The 13,170-nt window shown below is 33.2% G+C and overlaps 1 protein-coding gene across 5 annotated transcripts; it reads left to right on the top strand.

The window, feature by feature from the left end:
• The first annotated feature begins 3,700 nt into the window (after positions 1–3,700).
• Positions 3,701–11,222, top strand: LOC120259326 (probable beta-1,4-xylosyltransferase IRX9H). Of its 5 annotated transcripts, none has more exons than XM_039266914.1 (5): positions 3,701–3,805; positions 4,252–5,395; positions 9,946–10,192; positions 10,397–10,586; positions 10,829–11,222. In XM_039266914.1, the coding sequence occupies exons 2-4, from the start codon at positions 4,494–4,496 to the stop codon at positions 10,565–10,567; spliced, it is 1,320 nt and encodes a 439-aa protein (XP_039122848.1). In that variant the 5' UTR covers positions 3,701–3,805; positions 4,252–4,493; the 3' UTR covers positions 10,568–10,586; positions 10,829–11,222. The 5 variants fall into 5 exon arrangements, with proteins under 5 accessions (XP_039122848.1, XP_039122847.1, XP_039122844.1 ...); XM_039266913.1 differs by having other exon boundaries at positions 4,107–5,395; XM_039266910.1 differs by having other exon boundaries at positions 3,982–5,395.
• The last annotated feature ends 1,948 nt before the right edge of the window (positions 11,223–13,170 follow it).

Below are 13,170 nucleotides of genomic sequence, written 5' to 3'. Positions count from 1 at the left end.
GATCTGGACATCATGTTGGCTAGGGTTTGAGAGGGAGAGGGAGGACATCAATGGGGAGGGTGTTGGGAAGGAGAAGGAAGATGATGATGAATCTTGGAGGGATGCTTATCTTCGTTTTTCTGTTTTTTATTGTTGGGGATTTGGAGAGGGTGCATGCGAAAAATAAAAATAAAAAATAATATGGAAGATGGTAAAATGTTTACCGTTATCCGTACAAAACATGGAAAATCAGTAAACATGTTACCATTTTATAATTTAATTAAGCAAAATAGTATACATATTACCGTTTTGCTTAATTGTGTAATTTTTTAAAAATTTGCTTGTTTAAATAATTTTAAAAAAATACAATATTCTATAGAAAAGCCTTATTCCGCTACTCATTGTGAAAGGAAAAAGGTAATATACCGAAACTATTCCCACATAATGTGATAGTAAATAACAATGACAATTCTCAAGTTATAGTTTTTCTCTGCTTTGGCTTCTTAATGGCCATTATATTACAAGTTTAAAGCTTTTTACAGTATTTTTGTAGATATATAGTTTTGTGTGTGTGTGTGTGTGTGTGTCATTAGTGATGATGATGTTGGGGATCTATGGTTATTTAAGTTCTTTACTTGACATAAATTTAATATTTTTAATATTTAAAGTTATATTTTGTTTGTAAATATGCACTTTTGGTTAAGAATGCCGTTTTTCCAAATTCAAAATATAAGAGTTCAATTTGTTTTATTAACTAAATTAGGATAAGTAAGAAATAACCTATAAAAACTATTAAAAGAGTGTGTTAGTTCCGCCGGTGTGGTTTGTGAGTTTTAAGGAACACTCAAGCACTCATAGATCTCACACAAACCATAAAAGAAAGTTCACACAAACAAAACAAGAAGGAGACACACAAAATTGGTAACCCAGTTCGGCGTCCACTCGCCTACGTCTGGGGGACCAAGCCCGGAGATAAACAATCCACTAAAAGAGGTAAAAATACATGAGTACAAATACTTGTCACTCACACTCTCAATGAAGATCACTACCCTCTCTAGATTGTCTAGTGCTCGCCACCTCTCCTCCAAGAGACACCCAAGAGTCACCCTTACAATCTACGAGCAAGGTAGCTTATATAGACGCCTCAACGTCCCAAATATAGCACATACCTCTTTTAAAATCTTCGCGGCTACTAATTTAAAAACCTTCTGAAATTAGCTGTTGCAACTCCTGTTGTAACATAAGTTGGAACATGGCCATGACTACTGACTTGACTGAGTTCTGGTTACGTTGTGGACGACCTCAAGACCCATCAACCTCCCGGTCATGCTTAGTCCGAGTCGATGCAGCCAAATCTCCCGATCCCGACTGTCGGCAACTAGCCTACCTCCTCAGTTCCTCATCACGCAGTCCCCTTGCAAGGGACACACGTCCTTGTGCGTCTTCCATGACTCTTGCCAAACTTAGTCTTCAATCCACCTAAATTTGGTCTTCAAAGATTCTCCAGACTTGATCTTCAATTCACCCAAGTTTGGTCCTCAAATATTGCCTTCAATAGATTTTCAATCAATCAATTCAATCATCAAGGATTCTTCAAATCAAATCTTCAATTAATCTTCATTCCATATTTAGTCTTCAATCACATCTCCTAAATATGGTCTTGAATAACTCCACCAAGATCTTCAAGATGTCTTGCCTTGCAAGCCAAGCCTCCTTGCCATGTCACCATACTTTCCATGTCATCAATTTTGCCATGTCACATAGATTGCCACGTCATCTTGACTATGTGTCAAATCATGCCAATAATAGTGCGGTTGCACTAACATAGTGCTTTTGGTCTCTATTGATTTTTAAATAACCTACAATTTTGTTTTTCAGTTTTTAATGAAAAAATAAATATTTACGTATTATTAAAACTTAAAATACAGGTATACTTCTTTCTTATAAATATGTGAGGAGTTGTCAGTTTACAAGGATTACCACTATCATATCTTGTTGTGAGTGATAGTTCACTCCAAAAGAACTCTTAAACAAATAAGAAAACAAATTTGGGCAGCTTGGAATCTACTCATGAAATATCTGCCAGGCCGCAAATGCAAAATTAAAAATAAAATTAAGAGGGTGTTGTTTTCAAATTTTTATAAAACTATAAATATCAAACAATTCTATTAATTCAAAATTGAGACTATAACAATTAATATTTTAAAAATGTAAAATATGCATCCATTTAAAAATTTTGGTTTAGGTGTAAAAAACCTACAATATCTACATAATTAGCAATTAACTCAACTAGTAATAAACACTAATTTAATAAATAATATAATTAAAAAACAACTTAAAAGAAATTTACAATCTAATTCAATTATTAAATGCAATGATTATTTAACAAATAATCAAATTTTCATAACAATAAATCACGACAAATATGTAACAGTTTTCACATCAATTTACATAATAAATAATCAACCCAATATTTAACAAGTATCCAACAATTATTCAATAAATATAAAATATTTTTACACAACAAATAATCACACAAAATGAATGATAAAACATAAACTTAAAAAAATTGACCAAAGAGAAAAAACTCACCAATCAACACATACAACATGCAATATTTTTCTTTAGAGATTATGAGAGATCAATTACATTTTTTAAGGTTTTATTTATATTTATATTTATATTTATTATTTTATATTCATATCTTAAAAAATGACAACTATGTATTAATAAGCTCAATAAAAAATTGTATCAAAATATAAAATTTCTAAACAAATTTTTTTGAAGATTCTTATTTGGCTTGCCATATATTTATTATTATTTTTACTTAACACCAATTTTATTGTTTTCATTTAATTTATTTTAAATATTTTGAGGCAGAATTTAAAAAAAATAAATTAAAAAATCACTTTCAATATATAATTATAGTTATTAATATTTTAATAATATATATATATATATATATATATATATATATATATATATATATATATATATATATATATATATATATATTCATGAGCCAAGGTGTGCTCCCTTGCCCCCTAGTTCCGGCTATGATTGAATATCATAAGGATCTCGTTACTTTTATGTGAGATTGACAAGAACCAACAAGATTTTTTTTTTTTCATTTTTTTTTAAATTCAAAGAAGATACAACAAAATTCTTTTTTTAAAAAAAAATACAAGAAGATTAAAATCAATACTGAAAAAAATCTAGCCATTTAAGAAAAAAAATTATTTTCTAATTCTGTTTATCGCAAAATTTTATTAGTTTTAACTACATACTAACTCCAATAGATTTCTGATAATAAATACCGAATATTATTAGTACATAATAGTAAATTCCTACGCTAAATTAGGTTGAATCCACTGTGATCGTTATACTCCTACTTTTTAATTGAATATTGTTTTATTTATTTCCCATAATAAAAAATTATAGTTTTTGCTCTTATTTATTTAGTTATTTATATTTTTTTTTTCAAATGCAATGAAAAGGGATCAAACTCAATGAAAAACATGAGGATTTTATTTAAGAAAAATGAGAATTTCAAATGCGTTCGGAACCAACGGACAAAACAACGGTCTCATCCCGTTTTTGTCTGTAAGGCCGACAACGAAATATCTCTTACAAATTCATATCCACCGTCCGATCTTGATCCAACGGTGAATACAAGGAAGTATAAATACTATCTTTGCTCGCATGTCCAAGTCCCACATCCTTCGCTCTCTCTCTCTCTCTCTCTCTCCCCTTCTTCTCGCCGGAGATTTCGATGACGATTTCGAAGCAAAGCTGAGGCCCAGATCTTTCAATCCCGTCGGTGATGGTGTGTCCCGGGTTCTAATCCTTGTTTCTCTTCTAAATTTTGAGTAAAGATCCAATCTTAGGCTTTTTAGTAGAATAGAATCGATTTGTTGTTCTTCTCTTTGAATTTCAGTGAATTTGTTTATATGGTGTTTTTGGTTTAATGGTAAAATGCTCAATTGGTTTGAAATTTGACAGATTTGGGAAATTTTTACTGAAATGAGAGAAGAATTGGATTTGTATGGTAGATTTTGTTTGCTTTGATGTGGAAGATGTGAAATAGAGTATTGAGCAGTTGTTTAGTAAAGTTCTTCAATTTTCAGGAAGTCGATGCCAATTTTACTACTGTTGATCTGAGTGGTTTCTTCAGCATTTTGTGAATTGATTGGCAACCATGAAGCCAGTTTAAGTATTCTAATGCAAATGTCGGTGGGATACTGACTTTTTTCATTTATCTATGCGATGCAGATAAAAGAAATTTGAGATGTGTTCGGTTCCAATGATTGGATGCCAGTGAGGAGTGTGCTCTCTAATATGATTAGAATTTTGGGATTTAAAGTTGGGAGCTTTGTTTTGAGTTATTGATTGCTTAATATGTTAATAAGTTGAAGAACTAATAGTGTTAAGATTTATGCTAATGTGGATTTGAAAGTAGATTTTTATGTGCTTTGTAGTGGAGTAGATTGAGTTTTTGATTTTTGTTGGTGAAAATGACATCATTTAGAAGAAGCTTGTCTTTGTTGCAACGAGATAGGCCTATCCAAAATGGGGAATCTGGCTCTGATACTTCACCATCACCTAAGCTGCCCCGTTCCCGGGCATACATGGTGTTGAGATGTTTTGTCAATTCAATGGTGAACCCTGTGATTGTTCTTATGTTTTTGGATAGTATGCGAGCCTCCTTTTGTGGATTTTTCTCACAAAGATCTTCTCGGCATATGGAAAGGTTGAAAGTGAAAGGCCAACATTGGCATCGGGGTGTCTTCCACCTTTTGGTTTTCTTTTTGCTCGGAATAATCATTGGATTCACCCCATATTTCTCTGTGGATGTCTCCAAGAATTTTGGGCTAAAGCATAAGGCTTTTTCCTTCGAGGAGGATCTTACTGCTGGAAATGCTCACCATGATTCAGGAAAAAATGAGGTTTCACTGGCGAAATTATCCACATACAAGCGCAATGAAAGCTTGGGAAAAGTCGCAGCAATGGAGTGGACAGGTGAGCCCTCATATATTCCATCTTCCACTGAGGACACAACACTGGTAGATCGGAAACTTCTTATTGTTGTCACCCCAACATATCCACATTCCTTTCAAGCATATTATTTAAATCGTTTGGCATACACTTTGAGAAATGTCCCACCACCTCTGCTGTGGATAGTTGTAGAGATGCCCCCGCAGTCTGCTGAAACAGCAAAGACTTTGAGGGAAACTGGGGTCATGTTCAGGCATCTTGTATGCAAGCAGAACATGACCAACGTAAAAGATGGACATGTTTATCAAAGAAATGCTGCACTTTCTCATATTGAGAAGCATCATCTTGATGGGATAGTTTACTTTGCTGATGATGATAGAGTGTATTCCACAGACCTTTTTGAGCAAATGCGAGAAATCAGGTATTTGTTTTTTTTATGTCCGTTTGTGCATCTTTATGATTTTTTGATGTTTGCTTGCAAGTATTTTGAGATCTGATCTTTCTATTTTAAGTACTGATTCCAGTACTGTATTTGCTACTTTGAACACTTAATGTGACATATAAGTCGTTAATTTTTGCTCTTGCACCTCTTTGACTAGTTAGATTATTGTACCATGGATTTCAGCTGATGTTCAAGACTGAATAATAAGATGATTAAGGGATATGTTAGTGCTTAAAAAATCAAATTCAATATTTCATGATTTATTTTTTGTAAAAAAAATTCATTACAGTGTAGGTACATCTTCTCATTGTGATTAAAAAGTGTTCTTTTCAAATTATAGACAGTAACATGCCTGGAACTTCTCCCTAATGGAAGTAGTGTTTTCTACTAATCTTTTTCAAGAAAATGCAAGATGATATATTGTCACACACACAACACTCACTCACATATACACACGCCTTGAGTTGACGTTATTGAGAAATTATAACCCACAAATTGGGTTTGAGCTACAACATCTCCTTTGGTTTATGTTTAAACCATTGATCTGTACTTGAGAATGAAACAGAATCGTTGGCATGCTTCAATTGAGAATTAGTTAGGTGTTTAAGTAAATTATGTAGAGGACTTACTTGTTAGTTATCAACCTATATTTGTAAGTTTAGACGAAAGTTGGTGATGTAACTTTTCTACATTAGATGAACTAGGTAGCCAAAATGTCATCATGACGTTATCCTGGATGCAACGGAAACCATAATGAGAAGGTTTATATTTACATTATGCATCCACTTTAGCCTTTGCTCTGCATGTTCTATACTTCTATTCCATTGAAGGCACTTCCTTGTGAAGCCTATATTTTTCTAGGGATTTGAAAATTGAAGGTGCACAACTCTCCTAAAGGATGGCATACCATTTTAAATCTTGCACAAAACACTGTTTATCCTACCATTCTAAAAGGGTTAGTTTGCCATTCTCCTAAACAATAGTTGTGCCCTGAGTGAAGCCTCAACCTATTTTAATTTTGCTCTTATTGTCAAGCATTAGCATGCATGGAATTTTACCATTTAAAAGGGAGGAGAAATGTGGTGCAAGTATAGGACCAAGAAAAGTAGAAAATATAGATTCTAAAATGTATAAGGAAGCATTTTTCAGTTGTTTCCAATTTTCCTTTTTTTTTTCATTTTTTTTTCTCCTTGAATATCATTTTCTATTTTAAAGCAAATTGTAAAATCATTCAACAAGAGATAAGACAGTTGTATTCCCTTTTTTGTTAGTTTGTATCAAGTTGATAATTATTATCATGGAGATTTCTTTGTATTGGTATGTCAATAATGTTTAAGTAGTGAATGGCGGCTGTTACTCATCTACTCCAGGAAAGTCTTGTTTAAAACTTTGATTTAGATCTTAGATAACAATTGGCTGAAGATTGGGGAAATGAATGTTTTGACCCTTTAATTATAATTTACTAAATGTTGAAGACTGGGCTTCTATGGAGCTAAATTTGTTGCTGCAAACTTGGATCATGGAGATGACCTTGGGTTGCCAAGAAAGTTTAAGCCTGTTTATGATGTTTTCTATTCTACCAAGCATATAGACATTCCCTGATTATTGTAAGTTAATTCTTAGATAAATTGGTTGAAGATGAGGGAAAGGACTTTTTTTGTCCTTTGATGATAACATCCTAAACATGAAGGTTGGAAAACCTCCTATGCGAGTACAAGTTGCTAGATTTTGTAGAAGTTTGCAAGCACCAAGATTAGAAATGAAGAACGGTGGTGGAAAACTCAAATCCTGGAGATTCTCTTTATTTGTGAATCCAAGAAAGTTTATAAGCTTGTGAGTTATTGGTGGTTCCTTCAAATCTATAAATCATTTAAAACATTTTCTCAGGGCATCATATTTAGACAACCGATGATTAAAAGATGAGGGAAATGATTTTTTTTTTTTAAATTATCTTCTGGTTAGAACTTATGGCAAAGGATGGAAAACCTTCTTTGTAGGTATACGTGTCTAGATTTTGTAAAAGCTCTATATGCTACCATCACCAGAGTGAAAATGCTCAGATCATGGAGATGGTCTTGAATTGTGATATCAAGAAAATTAGAGTCAGCTGGTAATATTTGGTTCCTCTTCTTGTCAGTGAAATATTTACTCAATATGTCTAAATATTTGAAATTGAACAAATTACCACTTGTTGGTGATGAGGGAAATGACACTTTGATCGTCTAATTATGACTCCCAATCATGAAGGATGGAAAACCTTATGCAGAGCTACAAATAGCCAGGTTTTGCTAGAAATTTTCTTAAGAGACCAAGACTAGAAGTGTTGATATGCAAAAAACTAAGATCAGGAAATGACATTTGCAAATCTCCTTGACTTTTCTGCAGAAGTTATTGCCATTTTGACTATCTCATGTTTCAAATAAACAAACTATGAGCTGTGTTGCATATGATTTTATATCATCCAAGTGGTTGGTTCGGAGGAAAGGACAAGTTTTTCAGTATAATTTTCTATACATGAATGCCTCTGCCATTGTTTTTCTATGTTTAAGCTTCTCGAGTTGGCATGTTTCTACCTTTTCCTCATAAGAATGACTTCAACTTTTACTGGTGATATGTTAGGAACAAGAAACAAAGCAGAGATGTAGAGAAAAAAAAAGAATGATGGAAAACGATATTTATTGAAGTGCAATTCTTAGTTACATAAAGATATTATATAAAGACCATAAATATGCATGCTATTAGCTAAAACTAACTTACTAAAAACTAGGTCAACATAGAACAAACCATATCTATTATGTTGACCAATACAAAAGACTCATTCTTAATATCACATGTTTTATTGACACATCAACTCCTAAACTTATCTAGATATTTCATGTGTGCAACTTTAATCAAACCCCAACACTCCCTCTTGATTCAAAGTTGCACATTTTTTAACTTTAAGAACTTCAAACTTTATGGAGCACTTCTCTCCGCACTTCTAAAACTCGTGAAGCACTTTTCTTCACTAGATGCACTTTTCACAACTAATTTAAAAAAGAACTTCTTTGGCCTCTTGTACTAAATTTTCTTGGTCTTCGTTTTTAAATTTGCAAGTAACTTGTATATGCCCAAATCTTTTGCACTTAAACCGTTGGGGTTTTACTTTGTGCCAACAATCTTTCTCTTCATGGCCTGGCTTCTTGCAATGGTCACATTGGAGTATTCTTCTTTTTCCTTTTGAAGATAAACTTTTGGCTTGATAAGCTTCTTCAACTTTCTATTTTGCTCCTTCTTCTCTCATATTTCTTCTTTGTACCTGTGCTTGTAAAGCATTAATTAGTTCTGGCAAAGTTATTTGACTAATATCTCTTAAAACTTCTAGAGATGAAAATTTTGCCTCAAGTTGTTTGGGCAAACTTACAAACACCTTGTCCACTATTTTAATGTCTAGTAACTTTTCTCCCATCAGCCTAATTTTATCCACCACTGTCGTCAACTTGTCAAAGTAAGCTTGTATGGTCTCCTTTTCTTTCATGCATAGAATCCCAAAATCTCTTTTGAGATTTAACACTTGCTTTCGTCTTGTTCTGTCATTGCCTAAATATAGTTTTTCTAACACGTCTCAAGCTTCAAGCTTCCTTGGCTGTTTCACAAGTCATAATTCTTGTGAAAATCGATTTGGAGATAGCAGCATGAATAGAAGATAAGGCCCTTAGAGGACTGAGTGTTGGATTCTCCCAAAGGTTGTATACTCCCTATCATCTTCAATCATTTGCCACAAACCAAGCTTTTTTTAAATAAGTCTTCATCTTGATAGTCCAAACTTGATAATTTTCGCCATTGAAAACCGGGGGTGAAAGAGCGGACGTATTGCTAGTAGCCATGTTGATCATCCATAGGTCCTATAGATCAAGCTCGGATACCAAAATGTTGTGAGCAAGAAACAAAGAAGAGATGTAGAGAAAACCAAAAGAATAATAGAAAACAATTTTTATTGAAGTGCAATTCTTAGTTACATAAAGATATTATATATATATAAACCATAAATATGCATGCTATTAGCTAGAACTAACTCACTAAAAATTAGGTCAACATATAACAAACCATATCTATTATGTTGACCAATACAAAACACTCATTCTTAATATCATAATGTTTTATTGACACATCAACTCCTAAGCTTATCTAGATATTTCACGTGTGCAACTTTAATCAAACTCCAACAGATATTGCGTCTAGAAGCAAAACATGCACAATAATTTTATGGTGAAAAGAGAACTATTGCATAGATTGTATTTCTTACCATGATTTTCAAATGGTCGCTTGATCAATGGAGATCATCTTTGATGTTGTCTTGAAGACAAATCTTTAGCTACATTAGTTATTGATTCCATCTGAACAATTATTCCACCTTTTCTCTTGAATACTATTTCTTTTCTTTCCCCTCTCTTCTTGTTTTGTTTTTGTTCTTGTTTTTTCTTTTTTGGCATTTTGTTGTTCTTTCAATTAAATCTATTCCTCACAACATTGTTTACTTTGATTTGTAGACGTTTTGGCACATGGCCAGTTGCTATGCTTTCCCAGAGCAAGAACAAAGTGATTTTGGAAGGTCCTATTTGTAACGGCACTGAAGTTATCGGGTGGCACTCAGATCAAATAAAGAAGATATCAAAAAGGTTCAGTCTTGACATATCAGGGTTTGCATTTAATAGCACCATACTGTGGGATCCTAAGAGATGGCGGCGACCAACAATTGAGCCCATCAGACTTTATGACACAATTAAAGGACTCCTGGTTAGTTCACTTTCAGGAATTCATGACACTTTTGATGGTCAGCTAGCCTTTTACTTTTTATGGAAAACATTGGTGGAATGCAACACTTCATGCATAAATACATGTTAGTTTATAGTATAAGTTATCAGATACAACTGGTTGTCTTGCCATGCGCATAAATGGTCCATCTTTTGATTTATAAAGTAACTTGTCATGTTCTCTCAGGAAACTACACTTGTTGAGCAATTGGTTGAAGATGAAAGTCAAATGCAGGGATTACCGAGTAATTGTTCGAAAATCATGGTTTGGCATGCTCATATGGAAGCTCCTGAGATCTTTTACTCCCCTGGCTGGTTAATGCTCAAAGATATTGAAGTTGCTATTCCTCTACCATGATTTTTTTTTTACCTGACATGTAGGTCTCTATCTTTCACAGATTTTAATGAAATTCCTCTATGCATTCTATTAATTCAAGTTAAATATCAAGTGCTCGTATGACTTGCAGAGTTTTGACATTTCTTTCTATTTCTAATTGCCAGAGTAGTATAGTGATATTTTGTCTAATCGTTTGCTATGTGTCTAGATTAGTTTGGTATTGTCAATAAATTTTGAGTTTCTACACTTTTGGTTACCTTAATTGGAAAATGCTCTTTTCAGGGTTTGTTCGTGACTTTGGCACTGCTAATTTCATCTTGAGATGCTGGCAAGTCTGTTGCTCCACAGAGGCAGGACACTGGTAGTGTACAGTTCTCAGATGCTCTTCTGTTATCCCAAAAAAATGTGATCTGCTTGAATATGTGAAAAGTACAGCTAGAGAAGGATATGCGCCGCAATGATGGATAGAATTATCTCAACTTATACTGTGCTCTCTGTTTCTTTTTGAGCTAATTTTGTTTCCTGAACAATGTATTTGATAGTTTCCATTGTATAAATCTCAAGGCCTTAACTGAGAGCCCCATTTAGAGATTGTTCCTTGACAATTTGGTTACTGCTTGTTTCTTAGCAAGGGTGGAAAATGCCAAGAATAAAAAAATTTATCATTTCTTCATCATGTGTGGTTTTCCATTTTAGATCCAAGCAGATGTTCTGGGGTTTTTTTTTAAATTTGTCAAATGTGATAAATACAAATACAATCAGGGGCGTGCTCACATAAAGCAATGATGGTCCGCCTATGTGCTCTCACTCGGTTGACATGGGGATTGGGCTACAAGCTCGCGGCCACCGACGAGGACCCCTGCTACTACTATGTGTAGCGAGTTTCTAATCTAGACAATAAGCTTCCTACAAACCAAGTTTTTCATAGTGGGCAGTGCCATGACACCAAAAGCCCTTGGTGTTTAGAGTCATTTCAAACATAGGCATGTTAATTTTGAAACATGTGGACAGAAGATATTAGGAAGGAACTCGATTTCTCCCATTTCAGCCATTTTGCAGAAAATTAGAAGTAACCTCCACTTCCTATTATATAGTCAAATTGAGTATTTGTGCTACAACTACAACTAAGTTTTCTAGCGATCTCAAATACTTGAAGAAGTGAACTTCATTATCATCTCTTGGTTGTTCAGTTTTTTGTCTTTTATTCATTATATGGATTGATCTTAAGGATTGATTTTCTCAAGAGAACTAATAAATAGGCATCATAGTCTCCGTTAATAAAAAAAACTAATGAGGATTATCAATTTATCTTCTATTTTCTTCTCTAGTCATAGAGTTGTTCTTTTTAATGGTTGTTTGATTCTTGGATTTGTGCAATATTGTTTCATTAAGGAGTCTTTACAAGCTCAACAATCAAAACTGCACTAATGATTAATTTTGATGCATAATGAATTGAAAAGGCTTAATTGGGCTGTGGCATGTCATGGATGTTGGGAACTTCGGGTTTCAATTCCCTCCTTGTTTGTAGTATATGTCGGTAAATACGTGACTTTTCTCGCTCAATATTCATCCTAAAGGAAAGTGAAAGTTTTTGTGTAAAGTATTTATTTTAGGAAAAATAAGAGAAGGAGAAAGTTGGGGGAGCATTAGTGTCTAATTTCCATTCTTTTGAAGAGCAAGTGTAGCATAATGTTTAGTTTCCAATGAAATTTCTGTTAGAGGGAATGGTTTTTTGAAGTGCAAAGAAGGAAAGATTAAAAAAAAAAAGAAAATTGTGCACAAATCTTCAACGAGTAAGCAACTTCCATGTACACTTAATTCACCTTAAGTTATTTTCTTACCTTGAGTGCAAATTGAATTGAATGAAAAATCTTCTTTAGAATATAATGAAACTTTCTTGAGTATGATTTGCACTCCCAAATGTCAAATAAAGACAACAATAGCTTTTACAAAGTGATAATCTACTTCTATCTTTCCTGCACTCAAAGATCAAAACAAGAGAATTTGTGAAGTGCTTGTTTTATTTCTTTTATTGGTTGAATATTATTAAGGGTTGTCTATTTATAAATATGAGGTGGTGTTTAACAAAGAGATCGACATGCTTCTCAAATAAAGAGTTATAATCTTTCAAATAAACCAATATCACCTTTCACCAATATTAACAATGGTGGTTATAACACCATTTTATTTCATATTCTTTCAAATGTCTATTGGAGTTATGACTACCCTTAGTGCTTTTGTGTAGTCTTTTAGAAAGGACATAGATAACTTCCTACAATGTTATTTATAAAATTGCCTTAATTTAAAGGACATGACAAAGGGGATATATATGTTTTATATATACTCTTCATTTTGAAAATCCTCACAATTCCTTTGGCAACTATTTCCCTTTATTTTCCTTCCTATTTCATAATTTTTGATAGTGTTAGTGTCCAGAAATCTAGAATGGACTAAGAGTAGTAAAAGTAAAGGATAAAATATGTACTTATTAGTTCTTCTTCGGTAAAATTCTTTATAAGGTCCCTCTGGATATGGAGTATGCCCTTTTGGTCCCTCTACTCCAATTTATATCTTTCGAATCTCTCTACTATTTTATTTGGTAAATCTCAATCCAAAGGTTGAGG

The sequence above is a fragment of the Dioscorea cayenensis genome, chromosome 4 (genome assembly GCF_009730915.1).
Source record: "Dioscorea cayenensis subsp. rotundata cultivar TDr96_F1 chromosome 4, TDr96_F1_v2_PseudoChromosome.rev07_lg8_w22 25.fasta, whole genome shotgun sequence".
NCBI lineage: Eukaryota > Viridiplantae > Streptophyta > Magnoliopsida > Dioscoreales > Dioscoreaceae > Dioscorea > Dioscorea cayenensis.
The sequence above is the reverse complement of the archived record's forward strand: the minus strand, read 5'-3'. Positions and strand labels throughout refer to the sequence as shown.

Coding starts and splice junctions, on each gene's coding strand:
- LOC120259326 (XM_039266914.1), top strand. CDS start 4,494: ATGACATCATTTAGAAGAAGCTTGTCTTTGTTGCAACGAGATAGGCCT. Junction 5,396..9,945: donor GAGCAAATGCGAGAAATCAG/GTATTTGTTTTT, acceptor TTTGATTTGTAG/ACGTTTTGGCACATGGCCAG. Junction 10,193..10,396: donor ACACAATTAAAGGACTCCTG/GTTAGTTCACTT, acceptor ATGTTCTCTCAG/GAAACTACACTTGTTGAGCA.